This window comes from Chenopodium quinoa, unplaced genomic scaffold, assembly GCF_001683475.1.
Source record: "Chenopodium quinoa cultivar QQ74 unplaced genomic scaffold, ASM168347v1, whole genome shotgun sequence".
In the NCBI taxonomy this organism is placed as follows: domain Eukaryota; kingdom Viridiplantae; phylum Streptophyta; class Magnoliopsida; order Caryophyllales; family Amaranthaceae; genus Chenopodium; species Chenopodium quinoa.
Genome location: NW_018742455.1, coordinates 991,246 through 1,008,252, shown reverse-complemented (window position 1 = coordinate 1,008,252; position 17,007 = coordinate 991,246). Strand labels below are relative to the sequence as shown.

At 33.9% G+C, this 17,007-nt stretch overlaps 1 protein-coding gene and 1 long non-coding RNA gene across 3 annotated transcripts in view; both read right to left on the bottom strand.

The window, feature by feature from the left end:
* Positions 1-11,382: 11,382 nt before the first annotated feature.
* On the bottom strand, positions 11,383-13,402 carry LOC110718202 (cytosolic sulfotransferase 5-like). The gene has a single exon (XM_021897013.1). It carries the CDS (start codon positions 12,810-12,812, stop codon positions 11,775-11,777), a length of 1,038 nt encoding a protein of 345 aa, XP_021752705.1. The 5' UTR covers positions 12,813-13,402; the 3' UTR covers positions 11,383-11,774.
* Positions 13,403-14,432: 1,030 nt separating this feature from the next.
* LOC110718193 overlaps positions 14,433-17,007 on the bottom strand; it is a 4,191-nt gene continuing 1,616 nt past the window's right edge. For both annotated transcript variants that reach the window (XR_002510850.1, XR_002510851.1), the window contains exons 2-4: positions 16,966-17,007; positions 15,813-15,895; positions 14,433-15,204 (exon numbers count right to left, since the gene is read on the bottom strand). The exon at positions 16,966-17,007 is cut by the window's right edge and continues 57 nt beyond it. This is a non-coding gene — a long non-coding RNA (uncharacterized LOC110718193). The remainder of the gene's footprint in view (positions 15,205-15,812; positions 15,896-16,965) is intronic.

The window sequence follows — 17,007 nt, the reverse complement described above, 5'->3', positions numbered from 1 at the left end:
TGTTCGGTAAAGTAGCAGTTGACTAGCTGTTACATATAAAAATCAATATTTTATTTTTAAAATTATAGATTAAATTTTCAACAGTTACCTCAAAAGTTACCTCTAATTTCAAAAACTAATTTATCTAACTTTTCATAAAAGCTACCTCTACCACTAAAAGCTACCCTAACCACTACTTTGCCAAACAATCACATTTTTTGTTAAGTAGTGGTTTGACCACCTAAAAGCTACTCAAAAGCTAGCGCCGAACACGCCTCATATATGCACATAATGGTATTATACATGCATTCAGTTGTACTAAATTTATGCATAAATAGTACCATCACTGACAATTCAATGGTACTATATAAACCTTCAATGGAACAATCAGCATGTGGTCCCCCATCATATGATACAATCCGACAAAAAAATAGGTAGGGTTCACCTACAGACCTCTCTCTTCCTATCTCTCTCCTCTTTTTTCTCTCTAACATATGTTTTTAAAATATTTTAATTAATGTTATGTATTTACAAATACATAACATTCCTCCATTTCCACTTCCTCTAGATATTGATATAAACTTGCTTTTTAATATCCAATAATGTTATCTTTTGTGGGGGGTGTTACGTGTTAAAAAGATATTTCCTCCAATGTTGAATTTCTCTGATTTAATTTATGATCTAGTGATTTGTCGACTGGTTCGATGTTTGACTTCTTAAGAAAATGAAAGACTTTTTGGTTGCACATCAGACTACACGTTTTTCACGTGAAGTTTATTTTAATCACCTAGACTGATTAGGTAAATGAATTACTATATTTTCTGCAAAATAGCACTCAAAAGAAATTTTCAATTCCTATAAAATATCTGACTAAACAAGTGCTAAAAATTTATTACATCCTTGATAAATCAATGCATTTTTGACTCAATTAAGAAAGTACTAATTGTTATATTCTATATATGGATCCAATCTTATATAATAATCAATATCAGCCCTTTATTAGTTTTGATTTAATCATCTAAAATGATCCTTTAATAATGGCATATCTGTAATTTTGAGAAGTTCATATTTAAAACATAGAAAAAATTTAGAACATAGAAAAAAAAATAAGAACATAGGAAAATTAATATAACATAAGCAGAAAAAATTTAGAATATAATCTGAAAAAAAATTTAGAATATAGGAGAAAAAAAAATAATTTAGAACATAAGTTGAAAAAATAATTTAAAATATAGGAAAAAATTTATATCATGAGCTTAGGAAAACCTTTAGAACATAAACTGAAAAAACAATTTAGAACATAGGAAAATTTAGAACATAAGCTAAAAAAAAATTAAGAACATAAGAAATAAACTATAAAGTGTGTGATTAAATATAATATTATAGACGGGATTTAATCCTTCTTCTTAAAGATGAATATTTTTTTTTTTAATGTGAGATACTATACAAAAAATTGTCTTATACTACCTCCGTTTTATTAGTTGACACCTTTCTCTTATTACGCTTATCAACGCACTATTTAACAATTTATATCTCTAATATTCTTGATATTTAAAAATTATAAAAAGTGGATATTATTGAAATATACATTGAATCGATTCAAACCAGATCCCACTTGACTACGTTGTATCGTCACAAAAGCTAGTCAAAGTGTAATATGTGAATAGTGTTAAAAGCCAAATGACGTCAACTAAAAAAACAGAGGAAGTATATATATGAGGTTAAAACTTTGTTCACTTTACCCTTTTTTTTTATATAATTAAACATAAATTGTTTTGGTTGAACTAAATTTATTTGTACTAAACTGGAATTAATATAATTCAAATTAGAAAACAGGTAAATAACGACGGAGTTTATTCATCGGAAACACCCTATTTTTAGTCGAAAAACTCCTTTCCCTCGGAACTGGTTGTCGAAAAACCTTTTGTAGGGAAAACGACCTTTTCCAATGGAAATTCTGACATAAAACAGTTCGCCAGAAGAGATTTTCAGGCCCAGAAAAGGCCATCGAAAATTTTCGACGGACTGTATTCTGCCAAAATTTTTTGACGGAAATTCCGTCGGAAAATGCTTAAAACAACAAAAGAGCTTACCCCGCCACGGTGCCACCACATGTATCCCCTTCCCTAGAAATTCCTTTCCTAACTACCATCGCAATTCACACCACCACCACTGAAATTTCCCACCACAACCCTTAAGGCCCTAATTTACAAAGAGTCACCACCGCAATTCACCCCACCACCACTGAAAATCCCCACCACAACCCCTAACTTAGAACGACCCACCACCACAACCCACAATCAACCGAGATCCACCCACCTAACCCAAACCCTAACCTAGATACACTCACCTAACCTAAACCCTAACCTAGATCCACCCACCTAAACCAAAACCTGACCGAACCCTTACCAAAACATCAAAAAAATTCCGACAAAAAAAAAATCAAAAAAATCCGACCACAAATCTGTCAACCACCACCATAAATTTTTTTTTTGTTAAAAAGAAAAGCAAAAAAAGAACAAATATAATCAAAATTAACAAAAAAAAAAAGAGATAAATAGCTTAATTTGACCAAACAAAACCTCAAATTTGGGTTTACAAGGCCAAATTCGAACATGAAAACTCTAGATCTAGAGTTTTCATGGTCCAATTTGACCTTAAAATTAAACCTTCGTGTTGCACCGATGATGTTGATATTTGTGTTGGTGTTGTTGTTCACATCGTGTTGTTGTGGCGATGAGTGGTTAGTGTTGGCGGTGGTAGTTAGAAAGAAGGGGGAAACAAGATAAGGAAGATGAGAGAAGAGACAAAGCCAAATTCGAACATGAAAACTCTAGATTTAGAGTTTTCATGGTCCAATTTGACCTTAAAATTAAACCTTCGTGTTGCACCGATGATGTTGATATTTGTGTTGGTGTTGTTGTTCACATCGTGTTGTTGTGGCGATGAGTGGTTAGTGTTGGCGGTGGTAGTTAGAAAGAAGGGGGAAACAAGATAAGGAAGATGAGAGAAGAGACAAGCGAGAAAGAAAACAAGAAAAGGAAATATAAGAGGAGATAGAAGGAGAACGAGAAGAAGAAGAGGAGAGAGAAAGTGAACGACAAAAGAAGAAGAGAGAGAAGGAGGAGTAGAAAAAGAAAGAGAAGGGGGAAAGAGAAAGAGAAGAGGCGGAAAAGAGATCGATATGAATCTTAGGGTTTTTTTTTTTTTTAAAAGCATTTTTTTTTCATTTATATTCCGTCGGAAATTTTTTGTAGGAAATTTCCGAAGGAATAAAATCCGTCAAAAAAGGTACTTTTTGACGGAAAATCCGTTGAAAAAGTACATATATTTCGACAGATTTATATTCCGTCGGAAATTTCCAATAGATTTCTAACAAAATTGTTGAATTCATCGGAAATTTTCATGGAATAAAAATTCGTCGGAAATTTCCGATGGAATAAAAATTCGTCGAAAATTTTGACTTTTTCGACGGAATAATGTGTCCGCTGGAACTAGTCCGTCGTTATTTTCCTGTTTTCTAATACTGATTGATTCCCTATTATTCCCGGCCTCTATATTTCATTAATTGCTCCACTTTTCCCTTTTAGAAACTTTTCACAATATTTTACTAATTTCTTCTCTCCTAGTGGATCCTTCAACTATTCTACATTCTCTTTCCTCTAAACTATCATACTTTAGTTTACCACCTACCCACTTTCTTTATATTTTATTACTTTCTACTATTTCTCCTCAATAGTTTCAAATCAGTTCGATTTTTCATCAATTCAAATCAGTTCGATTTTTCATCAATTACAAAAAATAAAAAAAAGCGCAGATTGATAGTTATTTTCCTCGAAAAAATCTCAAATTTAAATATTAACCGTTAAAAAAAAAGAATCACATCAAAAGGCTTAGAAACGAAGGAGAACAAAGCCGATCAATTTGACCTTTGAAATTGAGTTTTTTGATACGATTGTGAAAAATTCGTTTTGAAGCAGTTTTATAACTTATATTTCACCAAAATTTCACGAAACTTTCAAAGATTAAACCACTCCCTAGTTAAACAGCAGCCACACCAATGTGATGTATAATTTATTGGGATCTTCAGAATATTTAAGAAAATCAAGAATATGAAGCTATTCAACCTTACCAAGACTAAATACCAACTAAACTATATGCTTTCTCAGCAATTCTCTTGCTAAAACAATTAATACGTATTTATTAAATATAATTCAAAACTTCTCTTTCTTCATTCATTAATGAAAATAAAGATTATTTAAAGGAAACATCCCATGTCGTTTAGATAACTAAAAGATAACATAAAATTAATTGTCTCCGATTATTATCTGCAACAATGGAATATTTTGGCCCACAAATAAGACACCTTTATTGCAAATAGAAACACTCTAATTTTAAATAACAAAATATATCTTCTTATGATATTAAAAAATAATATCTTATTAATCTACTATTTGTACTACAACCCTTCTTCAATTAATCATGCATAATTGTACCTTATATACTTATATATGCGAGGTAAAACTCATCATACCATAAATAATGGAATTTGTTATATACACTCGGGTGCACCGTTCACCCATAAGTTGTGTTCTTTTTTTTTTTTTTTTTTTTTTTTTGTGGTTAGTAAAAATAAGGTGTACCCCAATGTACTGTGTAATAAATTGCAACTTTCTTGGCTCATAGTTCAATCAATTCATCATCTATGATACTTGTTCCTCAGTTTCTTTTTTTTGGTTAAAAGGAGTGACTAGATTAGATTAAAAGCATAAAAAGTATAGTATAGTACAATCCTAAGTGAATGTTTTTCATAGGATACATCACCAATTACAGTTATGCCACATAGGGCCAAAAGTCACATTAAACTTGGGTTCATTTCTAGACAAAAGATTAGGCTGCGCTACTAGGCTATTAAAATTCCTTAACCAATTTACATCTTGGCTGCCTTGGGTTCAGTTCTAGTTAGAATCCTTTTGGCTGCCTTGGCCTGAGTATCTACTATCTGGATCCCCTCCCTTGGAACATGAACCAGTCTGCAATAACCCTCCAATTGTTGTAGCAGGGCCCTGCAATTCATATATAGGTAAGTAGCTTCATCAAAGGGAGTGTCTTTGGAATTTATTCCAATGACAACTCTTTAATTTGGCAATCAGACTAAATGGTTGTGCTAGTCTAGCCCCTAGCTTGGATAAGATACACACTAGCCAGAATGTCACTGGTTTCAGCTTGGAGGGAGTTAAGAGTAGGGGAATGACAGGCTATCCCCTCAACCCTGAAGCTATTTCTACCAATGCAGATGCAAGCAATACCAGCATAGGGTGAGGAGGCACTAAAGGAAGCATCCACATATAATTTCTTAGAAGAGAAAGGTATGGAGTTGTTAAAGGAGGATCAGGGTTTTGTGCTTGGATTTGGGGTGATGAAGGCCTATTGGTGAGTAAGCTAAGAGATTTGGTGTAGGCAAACAGCAGGGGCAATATTCTTCTTGTTAAAAATCCAAGATTTCTTCTATGATGGAGTTTCCAGATGGTCAGGGAAAACACAACTGACCAAGGAATGTAGAAAGGATTAGTATTTGTGGAGTTTCATAAGTTGTTAGTGAGCCAAAGAAGGAAGTTGTTTGAAGAGAAGAAGGAAGGAGGGGTTGAGAGTAGAGCCCACAATTCCTTGGCCTTAGGGAAATCTCTGAGGATATGGAGCAGGAATTCAACTTCTGAAGGGCAGAAACAACAAGAAGAGGATATAGGCACATGCCTAGAGTTTAGTAGAGTAGATGTGGGAAGTCTTTCCCAAGAAACCTGCCATAAAAAGAATTTGTTGGCAGGAAGGCAATTTGAGTCTCAAATGAGCTTCCATGTTGAAGCATCTATTTTACTATGGTGAGAGTCCAACCACAGGTCATTATAGGCTTGGGAGGAATCAAAGAAGCTCCCTTTTCCAAGTGAACAAAAAGGCATGTCACTTTTGTCAGGAAATATTGGAATGGTGGCAATGCAGGAAATAATGCCAAGAGGGAGATGGATTGAAATGTTTTGTAAGTTCCACCCATTGTCATTAATGATGGCACTAACTTTGAGGGAGAATTCATAGAGGGGAATATGGCCAGCAATGAGATCCCTAAGGGGGCCTTTGCCAGTCCAGTTGTTAAACCAGAAGAGGCAGGAATTACCATTCCCAACTACCCATTGGGTGTATTTTGAGTAAATATTCCACCCTTTTCCCATAGCCTTCCAAATATGGGAGACAAATTTGAAAGCTACAAGAATATCTTTCTTGCAATATTTCTCTTTTATGATTTTGGCAGTTAGATTGTCAGCATTATGCAACTTCCAGCATAGCTTGGTAAGAAGAATGTCATTTTAGGTTATAGTTTCTCTAAAGTCAAGACCACCATAAGGATTAGGGCAGCAGAGAGAAGTCCATGCTATGAGGGAAGCTTTCCTCCTATCTTGGTCAACTCCTTAGAAGAACCTGTTATAGTTTGGTCAATCTCCTACTGAACTTTCCCAGGAAGGTTTATGACATTTATAGAGTATTTGGGAATTGAAAGAAGGGTGGATTTTATGAGAATTGCCCTGCCATCCTTTGAAAGGCATCTGGCCTTCCAAGAAGCATGTTTTAATTTCATTTTTCTGATAATGTGGCCAACTTGAGAAGGTGAGGGTCTTTTATCAGTTAAAGGGAATCCTAAGTAAGGGTCTGTTCTCTTACGTTGAAATTCAGTTCAGTTCAGTTCATTTTAGTTCAGCTCAGTTTAGTTTAGTTTAGTTCAGTTCAGTTCAGTTTAGTTTAGTTCAGTTCAGTTCAGCTCAGTTTAGTTTAGTTTAGTTCAGTTCAGTTCAGTTCAGTTCAGTTCAGTTCAGCTCAGCTCAGTTCAGGTCAGTTCAGTTCAGTTCAGTTCAGTTCAGTTCAGCTCAGCTCCTAATTTCCTTCTCTTATAAAATATTCATTTCAGTTCAGTTCAATTCAGTTCAGCTCAGTTTAGTTCAGTTCAGTTCAGTTCAGCTCAGTTCAGTTCAGTTTAGTTCAGTTCAGCTCAGTTCAGTTCAGTTCAGTTTAGTTCAGTTCAGCTCAATTCAGTTCAGTTCAGTTCAGCTCAATTCAGTTCAGTTCAGTTCAGTTTAGTTCAGTTCAACTGAGTTCAGTCAATGAGAACAGGCCCTAAGTGTCCAAAGCATTTGTGATAGGAATATGGAGGGAGGAAGAAAAGAAGTTAATGATATAAGGTTGGGAATTCTTAGATTAGTACAATTGACTCTTAGAAGGATTCATTTTTTGGCCACAAAGGGAAAAAAAAACATTAAGGGTGCGAGATAGAGAATTGAGGGTTTGGCAAGAAGCTTCTCCAAAAAGGATTAAATCATTTGCAAACATGAGATGAGAGATGGCTGAGGAATTTTTCCTAAAGGAGAAATGAATCCAATCTCCAGAATCACAGGCTTCAGCAATCATGGAAGATAAATATTCCATGCATATGATGAAGATATAAGTGGAGAGGGGGTCCCCTTGCCTTATGCCCCTGGTAGCATTAAAAGAAGGAGTTGGTTCGCCATTTACTATCACATGGAAGGATGGGGAAGATATTGCACTCATAATCATATCAACAGAAGGCTTATTAAAGACAAGACCTTATAAATGGCCATTAAAGTCTATCATCCTTTTCCCAGATTTTCTCTTCATTGAGTGTAAGATCTCACTAGCAGCAATAAAATTATTCTCACACCCTCTTGGAATAAAACTGCTCTGATTTAAGGAGATCAGAGAGTTGAGGTGAGGTTTAATTCTGTTTACCAGAATCTTGGAGATGATTTTGTAAACAGTGCTACAAAGGCTGATGGGCCTATACTGCTTAATAGTTTCATGATGCTCCACTTTAGGAATGAGGCTGATGATTTCAGGGGGGGACACAAAGATTAGAGAAGTAGGATAGGATTCAAAAAAATCCTAAATGTCCTTCCAAATTAGACCCCAATGTTTCTGGAAGAAGAGGGGGTCTAAACCATTAATTCCAAGGGCCTTGAGTATTCCCAAACAGAACACAGCATAGTGAGTTTCATATAGGAAAGGGAGCTGGGAAATCTGTATCTCATTCCCATATGCATAGGGTTGAGAGTCAAAGTGACTAGCTTCAAAAGAGAAAAGTTGAGAGAAATAGATATTAATGTGGCTATGGAGTTGGTGTGGCAGGATTTGCTCACCAACATCATTTCTCATGTTTTCAATCATGTTTCTTCTCATTCTGATGATGACGGAAGTGTGGAAGAAACCGATGTTTCTGTAACCTGAGGTAGCCTAGTTTAATCTGGATCTTATAGCCCAGATGGCTTCCTCCTGGGCATACAGGTAAGAGATGTCCAGAGAGGGCTTCTCATCTAGTTTTTGAAGGAATCCATTTGTGGGATCAGATTCCAAAGCCTTTTGAATGCCAATAATTCCTTTTGGAGAGAGTTTGGTATTCCAATTACATAAAAAAACCTTTTTGGGACTTTGTAGGCTCTCAATCCGATACCTAAGCATATGATCTTCATCGGAACCACATGGAAATACAAAACATTCCAAAATTCATTTTCGATCATCTTTGTCTTTTTTTTTTTCAAGCATCTATCATATTGTTGTTATCATCTCGTAAATAATACTTCGTTTGAACAATCTCTATTTTCATTTTTCTTATAATTACTTGGATGAATGAGGTTAAGCAAACCCAACATCATTACCTCACAGACACTTATCACCCCCATGTCTTCTTCATTCACGCAAAATATGTGGACAACAAAGCTATTTACTTTCCAAATGGAAAAGTAATAAAACTATGATCAGACTATTAGAGTTGTAATATATATCTTGAAAATTTGAAAATTATGATATCATCTATTATTATTCAAGATATCAAGAGATATAAGAAGTATATAATATCTCTACTACAAACTTCAACATCATATATACAAATTTGAAGAAAAAATATCTTAAATACATACACTAAAATGAGTAAATTGACAATGATATATATATATATATATATATATATATATATATATATATATATATATATATATATATATATATATATATATATATATATATATTTATTGACCAAGAATTTTTTTTTTTTTTTAAAAAAACCACACACGTTAAACAATCTAATTTATTATCTTGTAAATAAAGTAAAAAGTTATTCACTTGTAAAATAACGGAGGAAACAAATAAATCCAAAAGTCGTTATTGACCTAAGTGTAAAGAATGTGGGTTTTTGTAAGCATTTTATGGCCACACATATAACAAACCGGTATTGTTTGAAGTTTTAGTTTACCACAAAAAAAAAAAAAAAAAAAAAAAAAAAAAAAAGGTTTTTACTACCTACTGTCAAAAAAACGGTAAACCTAACATAATTTTTTTTAAAATGATTTGATTTTCGTGCCAAACACGAGGTATTTAGGGGGTTTGGAAGCATTTTTGCCTTTAGATTCCAATTTAAGGTCAGAATTGACAAAAATTGATCATAAATGGCTCTTTTTTCCCACTTAAAACACCTCTATTTGCGTAAAACACGCAAAAGAGGTGTTTTCAATCATTTTTTTTTGTCAATTTTGATCTCAAATTGGATCCAAGGAATCAAAATGCCCCCCTAAACTTGTGAAGAACATGTTTTACGCTTCAAACTTTTAGATTTAATGATTATCTTGACGGTAGATAGTAAAAAGCAACTTTTAAAATTTTTTTTGGTGTTTTTTAATATTACATCAACATTTTTCACGAGTGGAAAACCCATACAATTATTACATGTCATTTTGCACACCTGAAATTTGCCATTATTATTCCACTTGAGACCTGAGGAATGAGGATGATAGATCCTTCACAGGGGATAATACACTCTCAAATCTCAATTGATGTAGACTTAATTATTAAACTCTTAAGGGGGCGTTTGGTTGGGGGGTTTTAAGAAACGGAATGGGAATCAACTACCATGATTCCCTTTAATGTTGTTTGTTTGTCTAATTTAATCATTCCCTTTCCCCTTTGATTACCCAATTTTCTTCCATCATCATTCCCCACCCCCTCCAAGGGAATCATCCATTACCCCAAAATCCTCTACACCCAACAACCATAACCAACTTTCACCACCTGACTTGGTCTACCAACAACCTCCCACTGCCAACCGTGAACCGTCCCCACCGTAGCCGTCACCACCACCGACGACCCCACCTTCAAACGCCCCTAAAACTCCACCGCTCCACGAAACCACTTTGAAATTACCATGATACCACCACAACCATTAATCAAAACCACCACAACCACCCCGAAGCCCCACCACCACCAGAAAAAAACCACATACAACCTCCCAATTACTACTAATTTTAAAATTAAAATAATATAAGTGAAAAAATTACCTTTTTCTATCATCAAATATGGCTATAGATGGTCAAATACACCAATAAAAACTCCAGATCTAGAGTTTTAAGGGTGAATTTGACCTTTAAAACCTAGAATTAGATGAGAGAGAAAATTTCGGTTGTGGGGCCTAAGAGAGACAACGGCGTGAAGGTGACAGTGACAATGGAAGGGATCCAAAAGCGACAGTCGGGATGGAGTGGGTGGTGCTCCATTAATATGAGGGAGAAGTTTTTGGAGAAGGTGGTGGAAGATCCGTAACTTATTGATTATGTAACCCAAACAACATATTACATCAAAGGGTATCATTTCCTTTCCCCCTCAATCCCTTTCCCCCTCAATCCCTTTCTTGATTCCATTCCGTTTACCCTATCTTAACCAAATGACCCCTAAATTTATTACATTTATGATAAAGACTGGGCATTATTAAAATTCAGTGCTATTATTTTTTTTCCCTCAAAAATAATTCAGTGCTATTATTAAGAACTTAGGCCCCGTTATTTCTATGACAAAGACGGCATTATGCATCAAATCATGTTTGCACTTGAGACCCGAATTTGGTAAATAATCCTTCACATGCATGGATTTGACTTTACCTTAGGGCCTATTCTCGTGACTGAACTCAGCTGAACTGAGCTAAACTGAACTGAACTGAACTGAAATGAATATTTTATAAGAGAAGGAAATTAGGAGCTAAACTGAACTGAATTTCAACGTATGAGAACATGCCCTTATATAGTTATATTGCCATTTTACCCCGTACCCCTCTGTCCCAAAATAACTAACACTATCATTGGCGGCCAAACCAAACCGTCAATACTAATAAGTATGTATATGATATGAAGTATTATGATACATATTATAGGCTTTGGTAATGACCAAAATATTTTTGTTGCTAATTTTATATATAGAAAAAAAAATCTTTGTCGCAAAAAATTTGTTGCAAAATTATTCTTCTTATTATAGTGAACACATAATAATACTAGACTACTAGTACATACCAATAAACATTGATATATACATTGAAAATAATGCAAAATTACAAACAAAAGCAACATTAGAAAACAATAACAGTACAATAAACTTCAATGCCGTAAAAATAGAAAGCCTAGAAGGGCAGACGCTATTATATTTAGAACAACAATACAAATACACTAAAAACGAGAAACAATGAATGGAAATTTCTATTTAGACACCTCTTTATTTGGCTCAAATCCTTGTTACTTACTACACAAGTTTTATTTTACATTCAAAAACTCATAATTATTTACCCACTTGGACGACCTTGATCTCAGTATTCTTTGGCACTAGGAGGAAAACTTTAACCAAATGAACCATCCTTCGCTTTCAATTTATTATAGAATGTAAAACAAACACCAGTCAACATTCTTAGGCATCGGGAGAAAACTTTAACCAAATGAGCTATCCTTCGCTTTCAAATGATTATAGTATGTAAAAGAAAAACCAGCCTCCTTAAGCCTCTCTTGCATTTCTTCAATACGCTTAGCCATTGAAGGAGTCAAATAATTGGACCAATCTCCAACCTCTCCTTTCCTAAACAAGGCCTTATTCTCAAACCATTCATAATACTTGCCTCTTTTATTTATCTCCATTTCTTTCAAACTTTTAATACTACATAACTCTATTATCTCGTCTATGACATTGCCTTTCTCCTCCTCTTTCGAAAACGGACAACCCACGAACTCAGCCAACCTTTTCAAATGATCTTTTGGTTCTTTCTTTAACCCTTCGTATTCCAAGAACAACACCTTGTTTGAGTTTTTCATGCTCTCCTTCCAATACCCTAACAAGTGATCTTCATAAGGCCCAAATGGGAATATCCCCTTACAATACTTGTCTAAATGTTCCTCCATTATGTTCACATCTAATTTCATGCCTTTATTTAGATCAAGTTTAGGCCAAAAATGACATGAAGAAACAAAATTGTCTAAAGGGTTTCGACAAACATAAATAATTCGACATTTTGATGTTTTAATTGATTCAGGCAATGGTAAATACGGCATGTGGGTAGCAAAGAGTCGAGGTAATGGAATTTTAGTTAGGTCTGGTAGATCATTCCCATGGCAATTTTTGTATACTTCAAACTCAAGATGGTCGATAAGTTCATGAGGAGTTATAGAGTGCAAAGGGTGTTGAGAAACATCACTATATTTTTTTCGATTAACAATGCTAAAAAGGAGAGATTTTAACCATGTTGTACCTGTTTTTGGTAGGCTAGCTAAAATAACATCAGTATCTTGAGCTTGAAAGTTGGTTTGAAAAGAGATTGTGATATCTGAAATCATATTTAGGCACCAAAATCCTTGATAAAAGTGTAATGGATAACCAAACCACAATTGATCTTTTTGAAGGGCGATTTCACCTTGTTTGAACTCATCTTCCGATTGCACTTGAGATTTTGTGTCTGTGGGTTTTGAGGCTGCCATTAAAATGAAGTAAACCAATGGAGTTATAAATTAGGGAGAAGAAAAAGAAGTATGTAAGAGCTAGCTATAGAGAAAATGTTCTATTATGTAGTAGTACACACTTGTCCGACGTCACATGGTATAGAATTACAGATAACGTTTGGTTGGTTGATAAGAAGAACCCTACGCAATCAGGCTGGAACAACTCAGAGATCCTCATATCTGAGTTAGCGAATAAGCACTTTGAGAATGGGAGGAAGGGTGTAAGGGTAAGGGTAAGGGAGTCTCCAACTCCAAAGACTTAAGACTTTTCGGCTTTTCCACTAGACCAAGTCAAGCTTTGCTTGGTACGTTATACAGATAACTTGTATTAATTGTGTAGAACTTATTTTATGGTACTCAGTATAAATATTAAGATGCTACATAATAATACTTATATCACTCTATAAAGTGTGTGAGTAAATATATCTTGCAAGTCCCATCCTTTTGAGTAACATAGATTTGTTGGGAAGAAGAAATAATGTTACTGCTTGATATTAGAATAAGAGGAAAAAATATAAAGGCTATGACTAGCTTGCCTTTTTACTGATTCATTCTTCTTTCTTTTCATCAAGTTACAAGAAGCATATATATAGCAAACTAAAATATAACCGAAGGAAATGCCAACTGCTTGGCACATGAAAAGTTTTAAACAGTGCCTTGTTATGTGAGAATTTTTCTTATGTGAGAATACTTTTTATGTTCTAAATTTTTACTCGTATGTTCTAAATTTTTACTCGTATGTTCTAAATTTTAAATCTGATTTCTAAACTTTTCCTTAGGTGTTCTAAATTAAATCAAATGTTTTAATTTAGTACTCACATGTTCTAAACCATAAATTAGTTAAGTTTAATATCATAAATTTTAGGATATTTTAGATTTTAACACCACACAAAAACCCGAAAATGGTTTTTAACACCTCCAAAAAAAAAAATTTGATTTTAACACCACACAAACTAACAAAAAATTGGTGTTACCACCACTTAACGGATTCCATCCAAAATTTCCGTTAAGTGGGGTCCTCAGTGACACGTGCACTAGTACAAAACTAGCCTCAAGTAACACCCAATAAGTGTTACATAAAGTGGTAAAAATGTTACTATAGACAATAGGTAACACTTTATTGGGTGATACTTCCGCCCATGTTACCTAAGGTGTTATGTAACACTTTGGGTAACGTATGGTAACACTTTCAAAAGTGGTACTATAAACCCTCTTATGTAACACTTTTTATATTATTAGTATCATTTTTAAAGTGTTACCTTTTATTTCTTATGTAACACATATTTATCCTTAGTAACATTTTTTAATCATATGGTATCACTTTAATCGACATTGTGTAACACTTTTTAGAACTAATGTAACACTTTGTCGGTTATTAGGTAACATTTTTCAATCATCTTTTAACAATTAGTAGCACTTTACTTGACATTATGTATCACTTTTTGCAAACTAATGTAGCACCTTATTAGTTAATAGGTAACATTTATTATTATTATTATTATTATTATTATTATTATTGAAATATAAAAATAATATTAATATGTATAACAAGGAATGTGAAATTAACATATAAAATAAAATAATTTGAATTGAAATAATTTATTTCATACTTCTTACAAAAAAAAACATCCATAAACACCAATTTTTTTTATTGGCTAAACAATCTAATAATCAAAATGAAAAGAAGTGAACTTAAGTCTCTTTAGACCTCCAATTTCTATACAAACATACAATCAGCGCGGATGCAACAAACAATAGTAATAATAGCACATAGCCGCAGCTAGCTAGCGAAAACAACAGCTAACCAGTACCAGCAGCCATTAATACCAGATGACAGCAGTAGCAGCAAACATTGGTAGTCGTAGAAAATAGCAGCAGCAGACAGTAGTAGCAGCAACAAACAACAGTATAAGCAACTGACATCAGTAACAACAGCATAACACCATTGCCTTACTCTACCCTATCTAAGTTTGGACACCATTTCTAATCTCAACCTCCTCCCCTTCCTTACTGTGAAATGATATACTGGTGTATTTTTTTTTTATGTAGTAGTCTTGCCTAATCTCAGTTTGGAAGTCTGATATAGACTTTCCTCTTAGATTGTTATGCTACTCTATCTTGATGTTGGTCGACAGGTGTTCCAATCTGTTGTTGTGTCATCTACATCATATCCAAATCCATTCCTAATTGGATTTTTCTTTGCGTTGAATCTCCCCCTTGCAACCCTTGATCTAAGTGTTGTTTTTTTTGGTGTTTTAAGACTATTTTCGTGTCCACAAACTGGGATTGAACAGCTTAACTAGAAGCAACACGAACAATTTATTTCGTGTTTGAAGCTAGCACTTTCATCCTCTTGAGTTTCCCCCTGATCCTGCAGAGTACAGGAGCAAAATATTTGATTAAATCATAGTTAAAGGCCATCATCATGGCATACGACTTCAGATTTTAACAGCTCATGACAATGCAAGGTTAAACTGCAAAAAAATTACTTTCGACATTCCCAGACAGTAGCATATCAGATGAATTGAAACAAGTTTAAAGCCAATAGCAACCCACGCGATCGATGTGCACAATCTCACAATCATGTAGAATTAGACTAGGCCCAATGTATATAGCCAATTAACGATGACAAAAAATTGAGAAAAAATCATACCCATGTCGGGCCTCTAAGCCTAGAAAACTTATTAACTATTTAATCAAACATTTGAAAAATTGCTGATAATGATCCAAATGCAGTGCAGTTTTTTCGGTAAGAAATGGCTACATCACAAGCTATGTATTTCAACACTAGTATATTCATTATGTTAAAACCATTTGGCAGGGAAATAGGTGTCAAGACCCACTAGCAACGAAATGCTTAGGTACAAAAAAATCACTATTCACCTACCAACCAATTACAATTAATAAAACCTCTTTGGAGTTAAAAAATTATACAATATAATGAATGGTTGACCTCCATAAAAGGTGCAAATATTTTACCTTACTGTTCCAGTACAGAGCCTAAGTATGATTAAGACCTCCATCTTGAAAGTAGTGGCTCCTGCCTTCCAAGCAGCTATACCCTGAAAATGAAACCTTATTTGGACAAAACCACTTGAATGAAACAAAATATAAAGGGAAATATTTAGAATAGCATATGACACAAGAAGATTTAGGCTAGGATAATTTCAAAGTACCTACTAGCCTTAAGAGTAGTAGACCTTGAATACATACATTGTCGCGCCTTCAATGCTCTAACATCTTTTTTATAAGTCGGTGTCCTAATTTTATTCTACAAACTACATTTTATGAGGAAATGCTTTTCAGCTAGAGTTATCTGAAAATGATTATGATATAAATTGAGTAGAACACAACACTAATCAATAGTGCACAACACTGAAGCCCTTTTGCTTCTTGGACTTGCCAACATTACTAGACCAGAAGCTTCTCGATCTTGAGTAGGAAACACCATTCGTACGGTGTTAGAACAAGGTATGCAACATGCAAGCCAAATTAATGATAAAGGGTCCTGGTCTCAGAAGAGATGTAGCATTGAAATAGAACATATAAATAAATGCAAAGATATAAGACATTTATAGAGGACAATCATAATGGTTAATATAACAGCACAAATGAGAAAACAGAAAGAGTTCATCAATCTTTTTTCAATTCTGTCCATATTTTGTATTCTTAACATTCTGGCATCAACATAAAATTCCAGATGATTTTGGGAAATAATAAACACATAAGCTCTTTAATGAAGCAAAGAGCACCATGAATACACAATTAAGCAAGAAATAGTCATAATTCAGGCTAGAACTCCAATTATAATTCCGATTTCAACTTTAATTGCAATAAACAACTTGCAACTCTATGTTTATGTAAATCAGAAATTCAAAATCTCAAATCTCTCAAATTTATAATTTAGCCAAAATCAGCCAAAATTATAAGAAAAACTTAATAGAAGTACATAATCTAATTCATCAGTAAATAATTTTTTAAAAAAGACAAAGAAAACCCATGTAAAACAAATTTAATATCATTTCAGTCACCAAATAATCCGGATATTATTATTATTTTGGGGAAATAAGTCTCCATCACATGATAATCAAGGAGGAAAACCTGAAATTTAGAAAAGCAAGTAAGAAGTTACCTCAGAGTTACGATCAAGACGATTGGAGGAAGAGAAATCATC